The 26,546-nt window shown below is 36.4% G+C and overlaps 1 protein-coding gene across 1 annotated transcript in view; it reads left to right on the forward strand.

The window, feature by feature from the left end:
- Positions 1-26,546, forward strand: part of AGMO (alkylglycerol monooxygenase) — a 283,516-nt gene that overhangs the window by 136,958 nt on the left and 120,012 nt on the right. The window contains exons 6-12 of the mRNA XM_054726224.1: positions 3,012-3,078; positions 5,995-6,060; positions 6,150-6,229; positions 9,841-9,975; positions 11,500-11,616; positions 19,214-19,303; positions 26,019-26,117. Coding sequence (XP_054582199.1) covers positions 3,012-3,078; positions 5,995-6,060; positions 6,150-6,229; positions 9,841-9,975; positions 11,500-11,616; positions 19,214-19,303; positions 26,019-26,117 — 654 coding nt within the window. The remainder of the gene's footprint in view (positions 1-3,011; positions 3,079-5,994; positions 6,061-6,149; positions 6,230-9,840; positions 9,976-11,499; positions 11,617-19,213; positions 19,304-26,018; positions 26,118-26,546) is intronic.

The following is a 26,546-nucleotide window of genomic DNA, read 5'->3' on the forward strand; positions in this document are numbered from 1 at the left end:
CTTGTCTGAATGATGAATCATCTCCCACACGGAGGTGGTCTTTCCCAGCTCCAAGGTACTCAGAGGCACTACCAGGAAATTTAACTGTGGTTGCCTGTGTTGTACTTGGCTTTTAACTTAAAAAAAAGGAACTTTCAATATTGATATCACCATGCTTTAGCCTGCAGGAGCAAAAGATTTTCTTTGAGGAAAAAAGAGCTTGACATTAAAAAACAATGCACTCCGCCAAGGCTCCAATCATCTGAATGCACTCAACATTTGTGTGGCTTTAAATCTGGCTGCACACACATTCCAGGGCCAAGGATCAGAAATGCATCTGGGTCGCAGAAGCCGGCCCTGTAGTCTCCTCCACCCCCTTGTGTTGGCTGTTTTTGTAACATATGTTAGCCACCAAGGAGACAAACAAGGATAAAATGGTGTTCTCCTTTCCCATATGATTCTCTGCCAGAGAGACAAATCCCAACCAAAGCATCAGATTTCAATGTTCTGACTACTGAGAAACCCCACTTTCTTGTTCTCTGTCCATCACCATTCTTCTTCTCAGCACATATTTTTCCACCAAGTACAAAGCAATGTAGGCTAATAAAATACAAGGCTCTTTCTCCCCACTCCATTTCCAATTCTTGGTCACTAATAATGTGTTAGTGACATAATACTTCATAGAAATACCATTTGATATAAAGGCTACCTATTCACAGTATTTTGAACTCTTGAAATAAAGAAAATACAGATAGTCCTTTGTCTATGAGTTCTGTTCTATGAATTAATCAAAAAGTCTGTTTGCATCTCATAATACATTTCTCATGGAAATAACTTTAAAAATGGTGATAGAACTCCATTAGAGGAGAGGAAAAGAGGCCTAAATTATTATACAACCTAGTAAATGTTTCTATAACCCCCAGGTGGGTTAAAGGTGGGTCTAATAAGGAGATGGTGGCACCTGCCCCATGGACGCATGCAGCATTGTTACATGGCCACACTGCCATCATTTCTACTTCAAGAGGATACAGGCCCCAAAAGCTGAGGATGGTGTGGCTGCTGAGGCTCTGCACGTTGCCAGAGCACTTGTAAATTGGGTGTTTTAATATCAGAGATTGCCAAACTATGATTAAGCCCTGGTATATAGAGTTGTAATCTAGAAGTATGTTTGGGATTTTAGGGATCTATTTGAACTGTGCATTACTGTATATTATTAGAGTAACAGTTTCTTTCATTTAAAATTTTATCTTAAAATCACCAACTATTCAGAAAAGTAGAATTAATAATGGAATGAATTTATGAATCTCCATCACTTCCATTCATGAGCTATCTTTTTTTTAATTTTATTTTTATTGCAAAATACTTTGTAGCAAAACCTAGATCTCACGTTATGTATACTTCAGTTTCACAACTGTAAAGGTTACATTTCCAACATAATGATGATGCATTATAACTCCCAAACAATGCTTTTATCATATAATACTGTTTATAATCAATTTCCCACATTGCCTATAAAATGTCTCTTATGTTTACTGTGTTCAAATCAGTATTCAAACAAGATTCCTCACAACATTGGTTGTTATCTATTTGAAATACCTTTTCATCTTAAGCAGCCCCCTCTGACTTTTTTCCCCCATATCACTGACTTGTTACCAAATTCATGTCAATGTCAGGATTGTTACCAAATTTATGTGTCACATCAATATCACATTCCCTTAAGGATCATTTAAATTTTTTTAGAACTTATATATCCTCTAAATGGAACTTAACACTAGGGGTAAGTAATTTTGTAAAATATCATAACAGTGTATTATTTTTGTCATTGGTAGGCTCTAATAAATCCATTTAAATAGTGATTAAGGAAAGCAAAATATTGTTATCTTCTGTAACCCATGGAAGAAAGAATAATGTAATTGAGATGTAAAAAGGTTCCAACATTGCCCAATATTAATTATATAGCATAACCACTGTCTTTTTTACACATGGCCTGCTATTCTTGTTTATTGCACTTACCTGGTTCCTATACTCCTTATGATTTACAGACTCTGGAACAGTGGATTCTTACTGAGAAATGTTGCAAGAGAACATTATAGAGTTATATACCAGATTTTGAAGGGATTTTAATTATAAAAAAAGACCCGTTTATATATCTGACGTTGATTTGTGCCTCTAGGATACACTGGTAGATGGTATATCTACAGGTGAGAGACCAGTTAGGATTCTATTTGAATGAGCAGGATCACCCTAATAGATAAACAGCTACAATAGGAGGTTGTTGCTACATGGCTGATTATTGGGTGAAACCAACCCCCAAAATAAATATAATACTGTATTTTTCTCTCCCCTATTCATGTTCTGCTAACATAAATCATCAAAGGCAACCCTAGCTGGTTTGGCTCAGTCAGTGGATAGAGCGTTGGTTTGCGTACTGAAGGGTCCTGGGTTTGATTCAGGTCAAGGGCACATGCTGGGGTTGCAGACCCAATCCCCGGGGTGGGGGTGGGGGGAGGACTTGCAGGAAGCAGCCAATTAATGATTCTCTCTCATCTTTGATGTTTCTCTCTCTCCCTCCCCATTCCTCTCTGAAAAATCAATAAAAATATTAAAAATAAATAATTAAAGACATAGTTGAAAGGTAAAAAAAAATGGGAGAATTATGACTTGGCAATAAAACCATTTTATAGTACCATTTAAAATTCTCAGAACATTATTATATAGATACTGTTATTACTTCCATTTTAAAGGTGACAAAACCGAGTTATAAAAAGCTTGTTATTTTCCCAAGAACAGAGAGATAAATGGAGAACCCAGGAATCAAACTGAGGTATTCTAGCTCTTAACCTAATATCAGACTCTCAGAATAGATTTATGAGCTTATTTTTGTCTTTATGTGAGCACCAAGTGATAGAAAAACTTCCAATTCTGATGCCAACCCTGATCTTAACCCATGAGGGGTTTTAATGTGAGTACTTATATATTACATGTGCTTTTAATAATAATGTGTGTATAAACATTCCTTTTGCTTTAAACAGGTCATTGATAACCTTGGTCCTTTGGAACTGATCCTTAACACACCTAGCCATCACAGGGTGCATCATGGTAAGGAATTTGATCTCTTCTTTCCTTTTTCATTTATTTAAAATGACACTAGTTTTCATCATTTCATCGTAATTACCCAACATAGTCAGCACGCACTGTGTAAATAGGCATCTCTTCTTCCTTTGAATCTCCAAAGCTAGAACCGGAAACAAACAAACCCACCAACAACAACTTCTTATCTGGATTTTGGATTTTTCTTTTTGCCTGAATCTCCTCAGGTATAGTGGGCGGAAAAACAAACAAACAAAAACTGAGCTAAACAGCTGAGTGGATGGATGTACACTTTATATCTTGAAGGCCACTCCTTTACCTGATGCTGAGAGTCATTCCTATCTAGAGCCAGAGAGTGCCTGATTTTGAAAACTGTTGGGATTTGAGGAAAGCCTAATAAGAAACACTTTACTTTTCTGCTTCAACTCTGTGAACAAACCTTGCCTGCACTGCATTTGCCTGACAAAGAGAAAGTCCCATGTGGCTAGTGCCTAAAATTTAAATATGCCAACTTAAGAAATAATAGAAATGTTTGCATTGTGCACCCAAGGATCTGGACAAGAATGTGCATATCAGCATTACATGTAACAGGAGAAAAAGAGACCTAATTAACATGTTTATCAGCAGTAGAACAGACAAACTGCAGACAATTCATGTAATGGGAAACTATATCCCCTTGACAACACTATTATGACACGCAGTGGCATGAATGAATCTCACAAACATGATGTTGAGATAAAGAAGCCGGTAATAAAAGAAGAAATACTATTGTTCTCTTTTATAAGTTTCCAGCAATCAGACAGCACAGAAGCACCGTAGGTCTGCCTTCCCGAGGGGTCAGGTCCCTTTTCCCATGGCAGCGGAGAGAGGGGGTGCCCAAGCTCCCCCAGAAAGAGGAGAGGACAAGGTCATGCGACACATGTTAGTTGCCTCCTGTGAAGTCAACAGCCATTCCCCTACCACAAGGGCATCATTAGTGAGGGGTGGAGAGGCCAAGAGTATTATACTCTTAGGATTCCTCCATATAAAAGAAAACTTAAGGAGTGGAGAAGAGCAAGGCCACTTTGAAAAAGAAATAGTTTAGAGTTTCCCCTGTTTGATTTCAGAGTGCCTTTCCATACACGTTGCTTTTTTTTTTTTTTTAATGTATTTTATTGATTTTTATAGAGAAGAGAGAGGGATAGAGAGTTAGAAACATCGATGAGAGAGAATCATCGATCAGCTGCCTCCTGCACACCCCCTACTGGGGATGTGCCTGCAACCAAGGTACATGCCCTTGACCGGAATCGAACCTGGGACCTTTCAGTCCGCAGGCTGATGCTCCATCCACTGAGCCAAACCGGTTTTGGCCACACACGTTGCTTTATATCAGCTTCAGCACTAATAACTGTGAGGAGCCGGCAAGGCCATGGCATACTCAGCCCCAGGGCGCTCTCAGCCAGGTCCAGTGAACCCGAGTGGGGGCGGTGAAGGATTAGAAAAGATAGACAAGAGAAGGAGAGCTGGGACTCGGTGGGACGCTGCTTCCCTGATGGGGACCCAGCAGCACCACAGGCTACAAGCCGTGTCTTTATTTTATAGCCGATGCCAGGAGGCAAAGTAAGGGCGTGGTCAAGATGTTTACAAGATGTTCTCGTGGGTTTCAGTCCCACTCAATTACATGCACCTGATCAAGCTTTGTTTACTTGCAGCCTATATCACTTAGGCATGTGGGACCACGTGTTCGGACCATAGGTTCAAGCTTACAACTACAGCTGTTGGCTATAATTGTGCTGGGAGGCTCTGCCCTCCAAGCTGGGACTTGCACGTGGCCACGAGAGGACTGTGCCCTCTCATTGGTCCAAGGCTTGAACCTGTCCAAACACTGTAGCCACGCCCCACAATTAACATTTTCATATTAATTTTAGAAAGATCAGATAGTTCTTTGGGGCCACGGGGGCTGTCCTGTGTATTACAGCATGTTGGCCTCTACATACTTAGATGCCAGTAACATCCCCTCGCAGTTGTGACTACCAACGTCTTCAGACATTGCCACATGTCCCTTAAAGGGCAAAGTGCTCCCCGATCCAACTGAGAGCCACTGTTTACGCCATGTATGGCCACAGGTTGTATATCTGTGTACCAGCCCACTCTACATTTGTACCAGTGGGAGATTTTTCCTGATGTTTTCACTTTCAAATGTGTATTTGCATGTAGGAAAGGTGTGTAAAAAAATGAGAACACCAGAAAACAGTGGGTTTGTTGGAGTAGTGGTTTGGTGGGTTAATATTCTTTATCCTATTGATAACCATTGGATTGTCTGTTATTATTAGATAAATTATGCCCAGCTATTTAAATTATAATTTGAATATTTTAGAGCAGAAAAAATATCATAAATGTTATGAGTAAATAAAAAATTGAGGTTAATTTGATTTTCACGATGTATTTTATAATTTTTAAAAATAGTAATATCTCACTCTAGGAAATTTTCTTTCTGGGAAAAATGCAGAGAAAATGAGTGGACATAATGCCCTTAAAATTTTAACAAAATACAATTACACATATTATCTATCTTATTTTCTAGTGGTATTTTTCTGGACCATTTAATTTTAATTATTATTTTTCATAGTCCCAAAATAGAATTATTTATAATTATCCAAGATTTTTTAAAACCTGGAACATTGTGAACACACACTTGTATTTTTCATCTGGGATAATTCTTAATAGTTTTAAGGAAATCTTTGCTCTTTTTAGTAAAATTAATTAAAAAACAAAATGAAAACTCACTTTCCTAGCAAATAAAAGCTAATGTTGTCAGTGGAAAGACATTCCTACGAAAATCATTATGTTACATATATCTTAATTTTGTGAATGGGTTCATGATGAGATATTTCAAAAATCATAACTTTATTCTTTAAAAATATTTTTAAAATATTTTTTTCATAGGCAGAAACCGTTATTGCATAGACAAAAATTATGCCGGCACACTTATTATATGGGATAGAATTTTTGGTAAGTAAAATGTACCAGAATTTTCAAGATTTAATTAGCTCCTTAACTCTCAGAAAATCAAAGATCATACCCTTATGTTTGTCTTCCAGGGACATTTGAGCCAGAGGATAAAAAAGTTGTGTATGGTTTGACACATCCCATTAATACATTTGATCCACTCAAGGTGCAGGTAATGTATTCAGTTTTATTCTCTCTGAATTGATCATATTCTATCATTAAAAGAACGATAAGCAATACACTTTTAAAAAATAGTAGTGGATTACACTATCCTGGAAAAAATTGTTAGTTGTGAAAGAATGTGAAAATAACCCTGGCATTTAAACCAAGACTTAAATCAAATTGGGCAAAATACATTAGAAAGCAATTAATACAATTTTTAAACATGTCTACTACCTAGAATTTAAACATGGCTCTTTAGCAAACATATTCTTTCTCAGAATAGACCTGAAATATATTCATGCATTCAGAACGGATGGTAGTAACATGTATAATTAAGGCTGATCCCACAGTAAGAAAAATATTTGCTTCAAGTCTGCATGACTCTGGTTAGAAATTCAGTTCAAGGCTTTGCCCACTCTTCCTGGATTTGTGTGCCAGGAACTATTATGGGTTGGTTAGGTCTGCATGTTCCCTCATCTGCGAAGACTTGTTTTCTGTCCTACACGTGGTTATGGTTGTTCACTGGTCTCAATGGTTGGCACTAGAGAAATTAGGAATGTCTGTGAAGCTCTGATATATCAGCCACAGACCACCTCAAACACTTCTGGGGTTAGGACTAGTAAATGAAAAAAGATAAGAATGCTTGAAACCCTAAAGAGGTCAGCTAGTGACAGCGCTGTCCCAGGGACTAGGTTTATGGCATTCAGGAAAGAAGAAAATTACAGGTTCATGTGGGTCTGCTTTTCAAACTTCTTCACATTTTTAAGAAAGTAAAAATAAAAATAAATTGATATTTATTGAGCTGTTACTATGTGCAGGCCATTGCTAACAGCGCAGCATAAATATTTGATGTAAGCATTACTCAAACATTTTGAGGTAGTGGTTCTTTTCAGCTCCAATTGTTGGTGGACGAAACTGAGGTTCTCAGGATTTAAATGATTCACCCAACTACACACAGTTTATTAAGGGTGAACTTAGCCAAGATGGATTCCAGGCCAAGCCCAAAACTTGCTTAACTCAATTTAAATTTTACACGCTCCTGCCTCTTTACAGAAAAGACCATTACAAGTGAAACACATTTTTATCTCATACTTCAAAAGAAAAAATTGACTACTTTTTCTTCTCTACAGCATTTCTCTCTTGGTTTCTTGGTCTCTCTCTCTCTCTCTCTCTCTCTCTCTCTCTCTCTCTCGTCTCTCTCTGTCTCTCTGTCTCTCTCTCTCTCTGCCATTATTAAGAACATATATCTCAGGAGAATACTAAAGAAACATTTCAGGGTACTTTCTTAATAATAAGCTTTATAGAATCAAAACCAATTTGGAAATAATACATTAAGAGCTGCTTCTTCACTTGTGTAGTCCTGTCTCTGTTGTGAGGAGATTAACAAGGAATTGGACAAGTTGGTTTCTGTCCTGTATGACAGAACCTTTCAAACTTAAAGGGCATGTGAATCATGGGAGCATCTGATGAAAGTGTGGATTCTGCTCAGCAGGGCTGCGTCTGTCCAAGACTCTGTTCCTGATAGGCTCCCAGGCTATGTCTGTGCTGCTGGCTCATGGCTGAACATTTAAATAGAAAGGCTTTGGAAATGTGCACTCTTGCTGAGGAAGAGCAGCTCATGTGGAGGCTGAAAAAAGAGATTGAAAACTGTACAACATGAGCTGCACGAAAAGTTGGATGCTTAGGATTTGGAGAAAGACACTATTCAGATAATTCAGATAATCATAAGTACTAATGAGCTGCTGGCTGAATTTGTGTCAGTTTCAGAACTCCAGGCATCTACCCCTCACATAAACACTTTCTTTACTGTAGTAAGTGTCACAGCAGTGTCCATGGATTAGTCTTCTACATGGTCAGAAATGTCAAATCAGCAAGATGTGATAATTAGGAGTTCCGGAACCTACAAAAACATACACCTACTTTCACTTATATTCCTTTATATTCAGCTCAGTCTCTCACCTTGTCCTCAGAAGCATAGGAAAAAAAAACACAAAAAAAAACCTTGGGATTTTTTTCTTTATTGTTCGGCATAAACAATTCACTTTGCCCTTCTTTGGGGTCCAAGAGTTTCAGAGAATGGGGTAGCAAATAAGTGAGAAGGCACTCCTGATTTTAAAACATTACCATACACTCTCATGGTTTGTGTCTAGTATGATAGCAATAAAATTGCAGTCAGGTTTCAAAACAACACAACAGGTATACATTAATGTATAATTTCTAAATACATTAACTTTCTGCATTATTGCTATTATTATTGCAAAGCTCCAGGGTAAGTTTCCATCTAACATTTTTTTTTCCCTCAAAATTTGCTTCACTAAATCCTGAATGGTTCCTTAATTGCTTAAGATTCCTTATTTAATATTTAAGCAATTTTTAAAACCATTTTTAACCCTAGCAGTTTGAATTCTTTGAGATACAGAGAAAATGCAAGCAAGACCACAAATTTGTATGTAGCTAAAGCTTCTTTTTACATGAATTTATTACTACACTTATAATACAACTCATCTCTAGAGTCTATAGTTGATATTCAACCTCGTATTATTTTTAATCCTCTGATGGATTATGACAAGTGTGGCATTTATAGCTAATTATCCTAATAGCTAATATTTATTGGGTACTTATCATGTATGGACTTACTTTTAACTTCCTTACGTGTGAAATATATGTTATTTGAAGAATGGTGATTCCTGTTAAAAGCTTCAAGGCAAACTTTTGACTCAGTCATCAAACGTTTTCTTTTCTTATTACAGAATACTAGAGACCCAGTGCATGAAATTCGTGCATGGGAGGGGGGGGGTCCCTCAGCCCGGCCTGCACCCTCTCCAATCTGGGACCTCTTGGGGGATGTCTGACTGCCAGTTTAGTTGACATCCCTTTGGCAATTCAGGACCGCTGGCTCCTAACCGCTCACCTGCCTGCCTGCCTGATCACCCCCTAACCACTCTGCCTGCCTGCCTGGTTGCCCCTAACCACCCTCCCCTGCTGGCCTGGTTGCCCCTAATCACCTCTGCCTCAGCTCCCACCACCGTGGCTTTGTCCGGAAGGAGGACTGGATGACCGGAAGATAACCAGTCAACTCAATCTAATTAGCATATTACCCTTTTATTAGTATAGATGGCATTTTTAATACTCAGAGGTCTGCTATCAAAAATAGCTTTCAACATTTTTCCTTAATATGACACGTTTGTCTATAACTCAACAGAATAAATATTTTTAAATAAGTGACATATATTCAATATTTATATCTTTCCATTTAGCAAGACTTTAGAAAAGATGTCATTTGACATGGATATTGAGTACTCAGGATTCTAGTTAATTCCACTAGAAGCAAAACCTCTTAACTCACTTCTACTTTCCTGAGTTTCTAAATAATTGACCTATTTTTTAATTTCCAAGTTATAATTCTGAAATATTGACAAGGACACATTTAAATTTAAAGGTATGCAGAATACATAAATAAATTATATTTTAATGCAGTTGCATATTAAATAACATTAATCAAATTATATATAACATACTAAATATGTAAAATACAGTAAATTAAATTAAATACATGATTTATTATATTTAATCTTTTTAAGAGATTTTTTATTTTAAATAAGCTATTTTTTATTCTTCTAGTTCCACCATTTAGTTTACATGTGGACTACATTCTGGGCCACACCTGGAGTCTTCAATAAGTTCTCTGTCATATTTAAAGGACCAGGATGGGGACCAGGTAAACCAAGACTTGGACTGAGTGAAGAAATCCCTGAGGTAAATAGAGTTCCTGGGTTTGATGATGGCGATGATTAGTCTCTTATAATGAGGTCTACAGCCAGCCTGTGTATATGCTGACTTCATGCAAATCTGAAAAAAAAAATGTTCTCTTAAACAGATGCAGCTTGGTGGTGCATAACTTAATGAGTGGACACCACCTAGGGGCCAATAAGAGGGGTGACTTCACCCAGTCAGACACTGCCTCTTACCAGGGAGCATTGTTTAGGGGATGGAGCAACGGAGGCGATTTTGAGACCCACCCAAATCCATAGCCAGGAGACATTGTGTAGTTCAGACACCCATGCAGCTCAGTCACAGAATCCTAAACCACTGGAGATGGAGGGATCCTTAAAGATGAATTAGTCTAGTCATTATTTTGTTCATGAAAACCTGAGGTCTCCAGAATAGAAGGTCTAAAGTCACACCAAGATGATGTAGTTATTGGATTAGACCACACCATTATTCATTCTGTAGTAGAATAGAAGCATTAAATACAGAAATCCCATTTTAAAACAAAAAATAAGCAAGGTCTAGAGATTTAAAAACTGGAAACCAAATGAAATATTCAGTTTTATTCCATAATTCCTCTTATAGACACGGAAAAGGAATATCTTTCAGGTATTCAGGATTTATATTGTTGTTCCTTATGAAAATAACTGTCATTAATAGTAATATAGAAACAACAGAAATAGTAAACTACTGTTGATTTCAAAGATAACTATGAGTATAAAATTTAGCCAGTATTTCAAGGAAATAAAATAATATATTTCATATGGGTGTTGTTCTTATTTTCAAAAATATCCTGATATAAGTAAGGTTGTTTTCTCATCTAGTTATGAAAGATTCTATGTTGAAATTTCTCAGATCCATTTGGTTATGTTTAGTCAATTATGTAATAAGAGCTAACTTGATATAAGTGAAAATATTTTGCTTATTTCAGCTCCAAAAAGTCCAGTTAACTATTGTCTATTTGTTGTTGTTTTTAAATAGATAACCTAAAGTTAATATTTTTAAGTCCTATTGTTGCTTAAATCTGAATTAAAAAATAGAATCATAGTGTTTCTTGGAAACTCTGTAGTTTGAGAAAGTTGTTTCTAATAGGGCAACATTTCCCTTTGAGGCATAATTATTTCCACTACCCAAAGTCACCTTCCATTTTCCCTTTTGCTATACTTTCATGTACATATAATCATGGACATGTTTTTCTATTTATATTTTCATATTTCATATTTTCGTGTTCATTTTGGTTATGTTTATCACCAGTACATATTGCCAAATCAATTCTTACTTTGTTCTGCATAAGGCAGACTAAATCAGAATCAGAATGCGGAAATGAAAAAAAGGTGTCCTAACTTTTATATTTTTTCTATCTCAAAAAATGAATGTTACATTTTTTTTGAGGGGGGGGATAGCAAAACCTTTGCTTTCTTTTTGCATATCTTCTCTTCATAGTCTGAATTTCAATGAGAGGAATAAGCCAAGGAGCGATATCAATGAGAGGCTTCTTCCTTGTCTTCCTAGGTTACCGGGGAAGAAGTTCCCTACTCATCATCGGCGCCTTACCTATTGAAGATCTATGCAGTTGTACAGTTTGCTGTGATGCTAGTCTTTTATGAAGAGACCTTTGCAAATAAAGCTGTAAGTATTGTCCTTTTTAAATAGTGTGGAAAATCATGTCATTTTTCTTGATAAAATATCTCACATTAAAACAGGTAAATTAATTCCTCTAGACTATTGAATGTAATTTAATTATATCCAAAGTGCTTCAGTGTAGAATTTCCATCAAATGGTATACTATTGATCTAAATGATAAAGAGTAAATAATTTGCCACAAATAAATTCCTCATCCATTACAAAAAAAGTATTTTGGAAGTTAGAATTAAATGTCTGGGAAAATACTTTATATTAATTTTAACCTACTTACCTTCAATGAGAGCATACCCTGATACTTTGACATTAGAAAATTTTCAATGTAGGGTTGACTTCATTTGTCTTTTCCTTTCTAAACATTCAGAATATTCAGAATAACCAGAGCACAGGACCAGGGTTTAGAATCTGGATTCTAAATCAGGCATTACCACCTGGGGAGGTTTTTTTATTTCTTTGGGTATGTATGTGTGTGTGTTTGCCACATAAAAATACTCTCACTGCCTACAGTTTTTAGAAAACAAAAATAGCATAATGTATGTAAAAATACACAGTACATTGTAAAAAGATAAAAAGATAAATACAAAGGTATTTTTTAAATGTGTTTTGTTTTCTAGATTTATTTATATTATTTTCTTCCTGAAATGATTTACATTAGTTCAAAGAGGTACTTAAATTATAGTAAGGTATCTAATTTGGAAGTAGGTGAACTTGAACATAGAATCACAGAAAAATAAAAAATTCAGTGTCTTTGACTTTGTTACCAGGAAAATATATACCTCATGAAAAAGCATCATTAAATTGGGAGTTTTGACAGTTCACATGAGTCAAATAATGCGATCAGGAATCTTCACATTCTTTCTTACAGCTCTGCTTTTCTCAAAATGCAGTTTCTCTTCCAGGTATTCAGCCTTCGTGGTAGCAAGGTGGCTGTCAGGTCGCTCTAGCTTTCAGCACTGCCTCACAAAAAATGCCAGAAGTGAAAGTTTGACAGTGCAGTCTGATGTGAAGGCTTGGTTCAGCTGGGTATCACTGAACCAGGCAATGTGGTCAAGTGCGAGTCATTGGCCATTCAGTCTATGAATGGGAAGACAGGGTCAGCTCCATAGGATCCTCATTGACCAAGAGAAGGGATGGGATGGTTTGGAAGAAAAATTGAGATGATAATAAATAGAAAAAGGGAAATAGATTGGAGTTGGCAAAAATAAATACTAGATCTCCATAAATCATCCTCACACAAAAATATGTGATTTGAACTTGTTTTCAAAAAATATTCTTTAAACACTTATAAAAATGCATATATATAAACCTTCCTGCAGGATACCGGAAATGTCATGAGACTATAATGGTGGGAAATATACTGGCTTACTGCTGGCACCCTCATCCACATATGTACTACAACTAATGAAACCAATTCCACATTGTAGCAGGTTCATTTGCCTTTAGCTTCACAAGAGACAAAATTAGAACCCAAGAATGTATTTCAGGAGCAAAGCTTTCTTAGAAGTAGCATGAACTATATCAGTGGTCAGCAAACCGCAGCTCACGAGCCACATGCAGCTCTTTGGCCCCTTGAGTGTTCTAACGCCACTTCTTCAAAATAGACTCTCCCAGGCCGAAAACCGACTTCTGCACATGGGCCATGAAGTTTCAATCGCATTGTACGTGTGTGCCCGCACGTGGTATTTTGTGGAAGAGCCACATGTGGCTTGCGAGCGTGGTTTGCTGACCAATGAACTATATCACTCTCAGCAATGCACCTGTAGATATCGAACTGCCCTAATGTTTAGAATTATTGATGGCTTAACCTAAGGCCTCACAATCATCTCTTCAAGTATTATGTAATTAACCCATCACTGATGACTTTGTTATCTTAATTTGTTCACCTAATTTATGACTAAAATATATATGTGATATAGAGTTCAGGTAGTTGAATGAAACCAGAAGAAAAGCAAGATCATCTGCATCTAAATACAGTATAGGGAAAAGTAGGTGTGTAATTGTGAGTACATGACACATAGTTTGTTCTTGTATTATTATTTATTACTAGTGGCCTGGTGCACGAAATTTGTGCACATTAAAAGGGAATTAATGAGAGGAAATATTTTAATATTGCTATTTGCCCTTTCTCTGTAATAGGAGTGGCTGGCTGGCCCCATCCCCATTGGGTGATACCAAGACCCGGCCGGCCCCACCCGCTGAGCAGGGGATGCAGCCTCAGGTCCCCTGGCCCTGGCTGGCGACATGCAGCCTCACCCAGACCCGCCATGCCATGAGACCCCAGACCCTCTGTACCGCAGGACCCATCAATGAACCTCCTGGTGATGGGTCATTTGGTCGTTATGGATAAAAATAAAGTCATGCACTTAAGCATGCACATTAATTTTCAATGCCTGATTTGTCTATATTCTCTAAATTGCAAAATAAGTAAGATCTTCAGCCAGATTATATCATAATGCCAAGGTCCTTATATAATGACACATACCATTCTCTCCACTCAGTATGCTCCATTTGAATGGATTAAATGTATATGACTCATATGAAAGGCACTGCTGCTTGCTCTTAATAGAGGAAGCATTCGCTCATTACCTAACACCATAAAATAGTTTAAATGGCATATACTGACTTGAAGAACAGAAGGAAAAATAACAAAACAAAACAACAACAACAAAACAAAAACAAAAAGAAAAAACAACATTCAGTTCTGTGGATGGCAGAATCATCTCCCTTTCCCTTTGTTTTTTTCTGCTTTTACCATGAACCTATTTGCACTCTGCCTCAAAATCAACACAAAAGACAAAATCAGATGCTGTAATCTGCATTTTATAGTGCCATTTGAGTACAAAGAGGTGTTTTTCAATCTTTACCTTTTTTTAAAAAAAAATCAATGCAGCTCAAACTTGCTCCCAACATTCCAGGAGCCAGTCCAACGTGGCTGTGCGAACACACTTTTGCTAGGTGCTGTCAGGCTTCAGGGCTGGGGCAGGGAACACGCCAGGTGTTGCTAGAAACGAATCAGCTCTCCTCTCTACATAGCAGGAGTCTTTTCATTATAAAATGCAAAGCAGCAGCCGTTTTCCATTACCCCCATCCCCAGCCCTCCTCACCTGGGGGAGGGGTCCCGGGGAGCGGGGTGGTGTAGAAAGAGGCTGAGAGGATATTTAATCTCGGCTCTTTGATTTCTCTTATTTAACTGAGCCCAGTGACAGCTGCTTCTCTGAGCGCAATGCCAGCCGGCTCAGGGCTAGCCACACCTGGAAGGCAAGTGGCAGAGCTGACCAGGGGCTTTGACCAAGTGGGTCAGGTGGGTCACAGCAACCTGGGCAGGCGGGCTGCTCCCAAAAACTCTAGGCCCCTCCCAGCTCCACACCCCAGCTCCCTGCCCTCCCCCTTTCACCCACAGGTGCCACCAGCGTGGTGTGCCCCAAGGCTTGGTGTGCAGACATCAGGGTTGCAGGTTCAAGACGCTCCGCCTCCTCCTGGCACTTTGAGCCATAAGTGCCAGCAGGGACCTTTCCACTGGGTCTTAGTCTTTGGTCACTGCTGAGGTTTTCTGGACTCTCTAGGCCAGGGACAGCCAGAACCTTTGTCTTTGACCAATGCTGTGCCTGCAGCCTGCCTGGGGTACCCCCAGCCCTGGGAAAGTGTGGGGGCGTGGCCAGCCTGGGTGAGGGACCCTGGGGGGAGGTTGGATAGCTGCCCCACCCTCAATTGGGTTGGGAGAGGTTGATCAGGAGTAAGGCCGGGAGAGGGGCTGGGCAGGGCAGCCATCTTGTGATGGCATTATGGAGTGAGGGTCAATTTGAATATTACCTCTTTATTATATAGGATTTTAGTTATGGTATTATTTGTTATTATTCTTAACCTACTTTGCCCACCCCTATATCTAACTCTTGGTATCCTGACCAGTGTTGAGTGCAGTTTGCATTGTTGAATTAGTTTAGTTGTACTAAACAAAATCACAGAATAAATTGTAGTAATTTATAGAAACAAAAATGGGAATTTACCCATTTACATTTTGAAATAGAGACCCTTAATATTAAGTTCACTAAGAGATTTGAATGTCTTAAGCAAGTGTGAGTGCTTCCTGCATAAAAATGTGGCCAAACACTATTTATATTAAAATATGTAACGTATAGCCTGGTTTTCACAGGATTCAACTACAGTAAAAACTATGAGAAACTCATGTCCATTTATTGACAAAGAGAAATATCAAGTGTCAAAATCCTTTTCACACTGAAATTAGAGTTGGAGACAGCTTCATTCCTGACACAAATAACTTCTGAAAGGTGCATTTGCTTGTTTCCCACATGTGTTTTTCTTTGCTAAAAACATGCTGTGCAGCTAGGAAAAAAGATTGCTTATTTGCAAAATTTTATAGTGCCTTTCTAGTCTCAGGGATGTTTAAAAGCATACGAAGATGTTAAAATCCAACAGCAATATTTTTTTCCAGATTCGCTATAGCCAATAATCACAGAGAAAAGTTGTGGCTGACTTGTACTTGGGGATCCTGCTGAGGTCCCACAGCCTTTTCTGTTTATGCATATACCAGAGTAGATAAATACTCGCTTGTCTTATGTGTGCGAGTTTTATATAAATAACTTTGCGAGTCAAAGAAGCAATTTGATGGTCACCACAAAGGTGTAGAAGGCACAGTCCTTTCTTTCTGAAACATGCAATGCATACATTTAAATATATAATGTTTGGTTTAGTGATATGACCCACAGACTTTTATGTTGATTTTGGTATAGTAATGCTTGAGAAATCAATTCCTAAGCTGCCAGGGTCCACTTCATGGGGTGATATCATGAATACGCATTTGAAATCAAAATATATTTCCAAAGTAAAATTATAAAGGCAATGGTATCCTTTAAATAACAGACACACTCAAAACTTTTTGAATATTTAACAGTCTTAGCATGTATAGCTATGTCATTGCAGATATGTTTTTATAAGATTATTTATTGATTTTTAGGGAGAGAAAAATTGATATGAGAACAAAACATTGATCACTGTCTCCTGCACACCCCCTACTGGGGCTTAAGCCCACAACCTGGGCATGTGCCCCGGTAGGGAATCAAACTGGCAAGCTTTTGGTGCACGGGATGACTTCCAACCAACTGAGCCACACGAGCAAGGCTGCAGATATGTTTTTACACAGATTATTTGATGATATATTTCCAGTTAATGAGGCATCTGAGAATATCCTGTGTAAATTTGGAAACAGATTTTTATAGTTCCAAATTCTCTTGGTTTCTTTGTATTCTGTAAAACATTATGGGCACTGATATTTTGCAACTAATGTTTTCATGTTGACTTGTTTTAACAAGACCCTTTGAAAAAGTAATCAATGTGTTTAGTTGTACTCTTATGACAGAGAGTATCATTTGCACAAATTCAGTTTAGCTTAGGTTCTGTGTGAAACCACTCAAGTCAATATCCTCTGTATATTGTTTTCTTCCAGTGTAGCCCGTTGGGATTTAGTTTAATTTCCTAAAGTTTTTAGGTGGTAACTGAAATAATGTGAATAAAAATGAAATGTGAACCAAAATGAGCATCAATTATAACTTAAAGCCACAAAATGAATGTAATAAATGTGTAGTAAAGAAAGAATATTAGCAAAAGTTATCTTACTAATAAGCATATACTCGTATACTCCAGGAACTTAGAAAAGTGATCATTGTGAGTTTCAATGAAAACTATAATTTTTCTACTATATTGAAATATAATAAAGTAGGAATGTGCACATTGAAATGTCATGTACAACAAATATTATATCAATTATGAAATCAAATATATCTATCTCCTATTAGTACTGTCCCCAAATATGGTCAGCATCAGGCAGCAACTTTAAAAGTTATCTACAGCAGCCCTGGGTGGTGTGGCTCACTTGGTTGGGTGTTGTCCCATGCACCGAGAGGTTGCTGGTTCGATTCCAGCATCCAGTAGATGTTCCTTTCTCTCTTTCTCCCTCTCCTTTCCTCTCTCTCTAAAATCATATTAAGAAAACAAACAAACAAACAAAAACAAACAAACAACTTTGTCCATAAGGGAATAGGGCTGATTTATACCATGGTGTGGAGCTGGGATGTTGGATGTGAACAGTAATTATAACTGGTAGCTTTTGCTTATTGTTTATGAATTTGAACAGACGCAATTTAGTTATAGGTATGCATATTAGGTGGTAATGAGTTGAAATTACTTGTAGTTGTTTTGGTAAAGAGAAAAAAGAGAAGGTCTTTGTGTAATGGTTGATCACTCTTTTAGCCAATCTGTTATATTACATTCTGGTATTCTCATAAAAGTGAAATATAAACACCATCAGTCAATAGGAAATTATCTAGGGGCTGTGTGTCCAACTCCTTGCTTTTACTGATCCACTTTGAATCTAGAGCCGTCTTTATCTGACCGTAAGCATTAGCTACATAACTACAATCTAGATCTCTATCCCTGCTCCCTTTAAGTTTCTTGCTCATTATACCATTGTCACACTTTGATCCAGGAGGTGTCAGAAGGGGCTAGTTTGAATTTTATGGCAGCATTAATTTCTGGGTGATTATGGAAAAGTGACTAAATCTTTTGTCCCAGTTTGTTTTTGTGTGTGTGGTGTGTTTTTTTTTTTTTTTTCAGATATGAAGGAGATATAATGAAAAAAGTGTTGAAAGTCTAAAAAGAATTACAGTATATGAAACACATAGCATAGAAGCTATAAAATAGTAGGTCTTCCATAAACACTATTATTATTTTTGACATGTAAACAAAATTCATAGCCCTGTCTGGATAGATCAGCTCAGTGGGTTAGAGTATCATCCCAATAAGTCAAACCAGGTTGTGGATTTGATCACCAGTCAGGGCACATACAAGAATGCATAAATAAGTGCAACAACAAATCTATATTTCTCTCTCTCTCTCTGTCTCTATCTCTCTCTCTTTCTTCCTTTCTTCCTCCCTCCTTCCCTCTTTCTCTCTCCTTCCTCTCTAACATCAATGAATAAATAAGAAATAAAGTAAAAATGTTAAAGAATGCATAACTTATTTATAATTATGGCAAAATTGTTATTACTATAATTCCAAATATAATACTTTAGACATTATATAAGCATATAGATTTCAAATGTATAGATTTGTGTGTGTGAAATTGTCTTCATGTATGTGTTTGCACTCATAAACACATTCTCCTTTAAATATTTTTGTATACAAGACAGCTTTATGTTTAAAACCACAAAGAATTGGTCTTATTAAAAATAGTTATTGGAATGTGGTATTTATTCACAAAAATCTAATTGACTTCTCCATACATGAGGGCATAGGTACTTCAAAAAGTTATAAAAGTCAAATTTTAAAGGAGAATTTTTAGGGGGAAAAAACACTAAGTATCATTATGAAATTGTCTAATTCATTCTTCAAGGATCCAAGGAGATAAATGATATTAGGGAAACCAAATGTCTTCTTTTTGAAAATGTCAACCTCTTTGAGAAATGTCAGTGACAAATGGTGTATGTGGGGCTGTTTTCCATGTCATCTTCATTCTAATGCACCTTTGTTAACTCTCCTACAGAACCTGTTGGTCTTTGTGTTTTTATGACAGGCACTGACTCAGCTCACTCTCCTTCTGAGGGTCTGCTTCTTTATCCTGACCTTGACCTCCATCGGATTTCTTCTGGATCAAAGGCAAGAAGTGAAATTCTTTCTTTTTATATAATTTTATAATGTAGTTTTAAAAATACATCTGAAACTTTGATATTCACTAAACATTTGTTATTGAAGAAATAAAGTTGAAACTACAATTTCACCCTTGTATTTTAAGTGAAACAGAGCAGCAGTTTATCTGATTTTATATCAAGGGTACATTTTAAATCTAAGCTTTTTAAGTTAAAATTGGGATTTTCAAGTTTATTAAAGAAAATCTATAAATATAATGATTAATTTTGCAAAACATAGACCATAATTCTGAATACTTAATAAGAAATAGAAAACATTTGAGTATTTTTCCTTTGCCATTTGAATAGTTCTTAATATGTGTCTGAATGTGTATATATTTAAAGTTTATATCCTTTACCCTCACACAGGATATTTTATTTAAGGAATCCTATTTTAAATACTACCCAGGCCATAAAATACATTCACTTGAACAATTTTAAATTGCTTTTTTGTCATGAGGTATATAAAAAATACTTTTTTGTTATCGCTCGGTATTTATCAATCATTAATATTAATACTAATACCAACATTTAGGTAATTAATATGTAAGGTGGTTATTAATGCTTACAACAACACTCCAAGATAATATTGCTATAAAGCACATTTTATAAATTAAGAAAGTCAGACAGTAAAAGATCAAACAGAACACAAAGCCAAGCCATGTGATCCAGAATTCAGAAATTATAGAAATTACTTGGTGAAAAATTGCAAAAAAGGTCCGTCATTCTTGAAATCTTATTTTTGTTGTGGTATTATTGTTTTCCAAGTAGGTAATCAGTAATCATTAATTTCAGGTTCTGGAATAGCATAAAACTCTGGAGTTTCATCATGATCCAGGTCCAAATGAACTTCCGGTTAATGAAACTGTTTATAATATGCATTCCGTAGAAACATTTGGTAGAGAACGATGCAGCTGGCACATTTCACATAGCCATATGTAAACAATGTGTAGAATTCTAAACCTGTTTCCTTCAATACTTTAAAAATGGTGTTTATTTTACCATTCATTTTGTTTGGCTCTCTATCCTACTTTTCTACACTAGAAGTCAAGTACATACTGAGCCATAAAACAGGAAAATGGAAAAATATGTCTCAAGTCCACCTGAAATACTTACCCAGATCCAAAGAATCTGAATCACATATTAAACATCACCATTCTATTATTTGAATGCACTTAATAGAATTGACAATAGCAACTGTATAGTTTCATTTTTTTATGAAGATTGGTTTTGTCTCTGTGGATACAAATACTAGACAGAATAAGAAAGCTGTCTATAATAATATCCAAGTATTCTTCTTGTATATAATCACTTAAAAATCTAAACTGCCTCAGGCTTTATTCAGGAGCTCATACTGAGATACATTCTGAGAAATTCATCATTAAGTAATTTTGTGTTTATGCCAACATCGTAGAATGTACTTATGCAAACCTGGATGGTTTATTCTATTGCTGTAACTAGATGTGCTATACTTTTATATGACTGGCAGCATAGTAGGTTTGTTTACACCAGCATCGTTTCAAACATGTGAGTAATTAATGGTAGTCTAAGCCTACCAAAAAGACAGTTGGCTTTCCTTTTTGTATCAAAAGTGCTTGACATAAGCTTTGATTGCTGAAACATCCACTTTAAAGGGACATCCACTCCAAGGCAGGATCTCTGGAATAATCGCCGGTCAGTCACATCCTACTAGATAAAGAGCCAGGTAGCCTCTCCCCACTGAAGCTCCTTTATTTCAGAGATCCTGGTTGATTTGAAAAACTGACCATTGGACTACTTATTTTTTCGCTTCCCACACTTTAAATTCACTTAAAAAGAGTGAGCCCATGAAACCCTAGGCCAGTGATGGGCAACCTTTTGAGCTTGGTGTGTCAAACTTCGCCAAAAAACTGAGCATAACTCGGGTAGTGTGTCACTTTGAGGAAAAAACATTATTTCACAAATGTTTCATCCTCAGGAGCAGCAAATGTTTCATCCTCGGCATAGTCATCAGAAATGGCTATGCGTGTCAGTGCTGACACGCGTGTCATAGGTTCGCCATCACTGCCCTAGGCCCCACCTTGAACCCCAATAAAAGCAGAAGAACCCCAAGTGAAGAACCCCCCCTCTCTCTCTCTCTCTCTCTCCCTCTCTCCCCTCCTTCCTTCCCTCCTTCCTTCTCTCTCTCCCTCTCCCTCCCTCCATTCCTCCTTCCCTTCTTCCTTCCCTCCCTTTCTCTGTGTCTATCTATTTCTCTCTGCCCAAAACCTCCTCATGTGCCTTGTACACTCCAGGACCTGCATGTAAGTCAACGGTTCCTAATGGTATTGCTGAAGGGTGTTTTGCGATATAGTAATAATCTCTAGGGTCTATTCTGTTGCAACACTGGTTTAGAAAGGGGAGATGTCCCTCAGAAGCTCACCAGGGACAGGGGAGTGCCCCCAGGCATTTCTAGCCTATAGCTTTACTATTGATAGAGTAAGACCAGTACAAAACAGTAATGCATTGCACTACAACCTTATAAGGGGTAAGACTCACTAGGCAATAGGAAATTTTTTGCTCCTTTATAATTTTTTTTTCAATTTTAGAGGATGTTTATTAAGACTTGGGACAACGAAACAACAAAGGGCTGGGAAAATGAGCCTAGGCTGGTCTGCTTTGGCTCAATAAGAAGTCAGAGAAAAGGGGATCTTAGGGGCAGGTTCAGGGGGTTGCCTTGGATGAACTGCCATTGACCATTGCTGCCCTGCTTGCAAGCCTCATGGGGTCCCTTAGAATTTAGGAGATGCATGCCTGTGGGAAAGAAAGGGGTGGGAGGCGCGGGCTTGCTCCTGGAAAGGAAAGCGTTCTCTGGACCTTCATTTTTATGTTTTTTTCTAGGGTTTTTTAAGGCTGGGCAATTAGGGGAGGTGTTAGAGGAAGATCTCAATAAAATATTCATCAGCTTTATGCTGATGTACCAAAATGAGATTTATTCTCTTAACTTCATCTGTCCTTGGGTGTGGTTGGCAATTGGCACTAAGAGGATTTCTGCTATCTGTCTCCCTGAGGAGAGTGATTTCAGCTATTAACCCTCTGGTTGGGAAGGAGAAGTGCAAACCATTTACCCTTAAGTGTCCCCGGCTTTATGGGACCATCATCCTACATGATGACAGAAATGTCCTCACTGTATGCATGACTATATAAGCAATAGCATCAAGTTTATCAAATACCAAGTAAATACAAGCCTGAAAAATTGAGTATAAAATCTCTTTATAAACATTGTTAAACGATTGAAGTATTATGAAAAATAAAGAGCTAAATAAATCGAGAGATAACTATATTCATAGATTGGAATGCTCAGTATTGTAAAGATTACAATACCAAATTGATTTACTTATTTCCATCCTGTTTTTTTTTAAATTTAATTTATTGGGGTGACATTGGTTAATAGGATCACATAGGTTTCAAGTATATATTTCTATAATACAAGATCTGTATATTACTCCATGTGTCAACCACCCAAAGTAAAACCATCTTCTGTCACCATATATTAGGCCATATATTACATTTTCAATACAATATGAATTAAAATTGTGAAAGGTTTCTTTCTAGAATTTCACACAGTCTTTCTAAAATATATGTAGATAGTCCAATAATAGCCAACACAGTCTTGAGGTTAAAAAAAAAAGGCAGGAGTTGTATAACTCCCTATCAAGATTTATTATAAAGCCACAGTAATTAGACATGTTTTATTAGCACAAAGATTAGAACAGAAAACCTAGAAAGAGATCTTTGCTTATATATAGACTTGATTTGTGATAAAGGTGTCCCTGCAGAGCTGTGGGAAAAGGCTGGCTTTTCAATAAATGGTCTTGGAAAAATTGGATTTCCACATAGGAATAAGAAAAATAAATTTGACAAATATTTCACACCATAAAAATTACTTCTGGGGTCAGGGGATTATGGGTTGAAAAGTGAGAGGAAAACCAATACAGATTCCAGCAGGTAGCATAGTAATGTATGTCTATAACTTTGGAGTATGTAAAAATAGTAAATGGTACACAAAAAGACCTAATTATTGATGCTTTAGATATAATTGATTAATTATACTATAATAATATTAAGAAAGTCAATTTTTCAAAAATTAACTATCATTAAGACAGTAAAAAATAAAACCAAGTAGGAGATGCTATTGGCGAATTTTATAAGTAGCAAAGATGTTACATCCCAAATGACTAAAATTAAAAGGATTAATAATACCAACTGTTAAAATGCTCACACACTGAAGAGAGGGGTTTATTTTGTGATATTTAATTTGAAAAACTGTTTGAGAATTTTTCTAACATAATTTTAACATACACTGAGTGGCCAGATTATGATCTCTGAACATATAATAATCTGGCCACTCTGTGTGTGTGTGTGTGTGTGTGTGTGTGTGTGTGTGTGTGTGTATTAGAGGCCCGGTGCATGAATTCGTGCATGGGTGGGGTCCAGCCAGCCTGGCCAGGGGAAGGGGACATGGGCAGTTAGCCGGCCTGCCTGCTGGTCAAACTCCTGGTCAAGGGGACAATTTGCTTATTAGCCTTTCATTATATAGGATATACACTGAGTGGCCAGATTATTATGCGTTCAGAGATCATAAAAATCTGGCCACTCAGTGTATATTATATATATATACATATATATATATATATATATATATGTATATATATATATATATATGTATATATATATATATATCTCCATCTATCTTGTAATCCAGTAATTCAATCCTAGTTATATATTAAAAAATACACCCAAATGCATGGAAGGGAATGTGCAGACAGCATTGTTTACAATAAACAAATATCGTCATCACCAGATGTTCTTCACAAGGTGAATGGTTTCATGTGTTTTGCATACCCACACAAAGGAATACTATGCAGGAGTGAAAGAGTGAACCCCTGCTACTTGCAGCATCATAGGTCTGTCTCACACACAATATTGAGTGAAAGATGCCAGATACAAGAATGTGCATACAGTATAATACCATTTATGAAATGTAAGAAATAGATAAAATTATAGACTAGTTTTTAGAAATTTATGCTGAAGTGATAAAATGTTTTTTTAAAAAAAAAGAATAAGAAAGGCTATGATTACCATAAAAATCAGGGGATTGATTCTTGCTGAGAGAGAGGGAGGATGAAAATATTGAGGAGGTAAGAGGTCTCATTGGGGTGCTGATAATGGGTGGTGGTTACATGGTTACTTGTTTGTTGAAAATCACCCAGCTGTATATTTCTGTTTTCTATACCAGTACTTCTCTATATGTATATTTCATTTCACAATATAAAAGTTTAAAAGGTAAGACATATTAAAAACTTAACAAAAACTATGTGTTTTAAAATAGGAATCTTGTTTTTTTAATTTAAAATTACCTATATATCATTAAAAAGTATCATCATGAGTTATGACGTTACTTTACAAGGGAAAAGCTTTCTTAATATTTTTTCACCAAAAAAACTTAATCACATTACTTGAATGCAAACAAATTATAAATTATTATTCTGTTCCTATTGAGTTTAAAAATGCATTCTCTTTTTTGTACTAAAATGTTGTTATATTCAATTTTATAGAAACAATGGGTCATAATTAATAGACAATAGAAGAAAGTCTTAAGTTAAAAATATACTTCAGATTTTCTTCTTTTTTTCTATACCTCAAATTTCTAAAATAAATATAATTGCATTTTAATGACATTGATTCTGTAATATTTTAGTTAGAAAATTCACCTTCATAACAATACTATTTGTCTTTTACAAAAACATTAAAAGATCCAACAAATGTTAGCTAAATATCATATCAAACTATTTTAAGCTGATAAAAGTATCTGTTTATTATCATCATTATGAGGCAGTGAATAAATGTTGACCTGCATGTGACATTCAACACTATTCCAAATGCATAAATACATGTATTTCATATATTTTAGATACCATATATACAGAAAACATTCATCATAATAACTAACAAAGATCTATAATAATGTTACCTATTAAATTAGGTATAATTACACAAATTTCACATTCCCAGTATTTCAGAATTCAACTTTTCTTTATTTTAGAGTAATTAACTATATCAGTCCTCCGACCAAGTCACTTTTTAATGAATGAAGTGTAAAGGTAAAGGCATTGAGTGAGGGAAGTGTCATTTACTTTAAACCTTAGAAATTTAGTTGTTTAGTATTTTATTCATTAGTTGAGAGTATGCTTCAGCCTGATTCATCAGTGCTCAAACTAAGCAATACATTTGTAAAGAACAGATTTTCTTTAAAAGATGCATTTTATTGCCCAGCCAGTGTGGCTGAGTTGGTTGAGCATTGTCCCATGCACCAAGAGGTCGCTGGTTTGATTCTGGGGTCAGGGCACATGTCCAGGTTTGTGGGCTTCATCCTCAGCAGGGGGTGGCATTCAGGAGGCAGCCGATCCATGATTCTCTTCATTAATGTTTTTATCTCTCTCCCTTTCTCTCAAATTGATAAAAAACAATTTTTTAAAAAGATGTATTTTATTTCTTCCTTTAATGCCTATTTCAAACAGCTTCAGAGGCACATGCTCCTCAAATATATTAAAGTGCAGCATATTTCTTTAAATTTAAAATAAATGCATATAACTGTATTAATTATAGCATGTAAACATGTAAGGAGCGTATTTAAAGCTAATGCATGTGACTGACACTTATTTCAGACCTAAGGCAGCTGTTGTGGAAGCTTCCCGTTGCTTGGTGTTTCTAATGCTGTTTCGATTTGGCCCTCTGAAGCCTCTCATCTCTTCCTTGTCATTTGCTTTTGAGGTAAGACATTTGCTTTAGGTGCCTATAGCAGTTTTATACATCTATTGCTTATTTCATTCATTTATTCATTTTTTTAAATCTATTTTGTGACTGTTACTTGTGGGAAATTTTTACCTGTTCATCCACTTACCAAAACTTATTGTGTTACTTTGAGCTAGTTAATAGCGTTAAGCCTCAGTGTTCTGGTCTCTAATGTGGGATTGACATGGCTAATCTCACACAATTGTTGGACAAGTCACATTGATTGCATGATGTTTATAAAGAAATTGGGCCGCCACATAGTTGGTTCTCAACAAGTAGTAGAAGTTATTTACTAAAAGTTCTTGGCAGAGACTTTGCCATTTGAGATTTTTCTTTTTAGGGTGAAAATGAAAATTGTTGCATATTTTGTCAATTACCTATAGTTCTACAGAATTATGATTACATAAT

Source organism: Eptesicus fuscus, chromosome 14 (assembly GCF_027574615.1).
Source record: "Eptesicus fuscus isolate TK198812 chromosome 14, DD_ASM_mEF_20220401, whole genome shotgun sequence".
Taxonomy (NCBI): domain Eukaryota; kingdom Metazoa; phylum Chordata; class Mammalia; order Chiroptera; family Vespertilionidae; genus Eptesicus; species Eptesicus fuscus.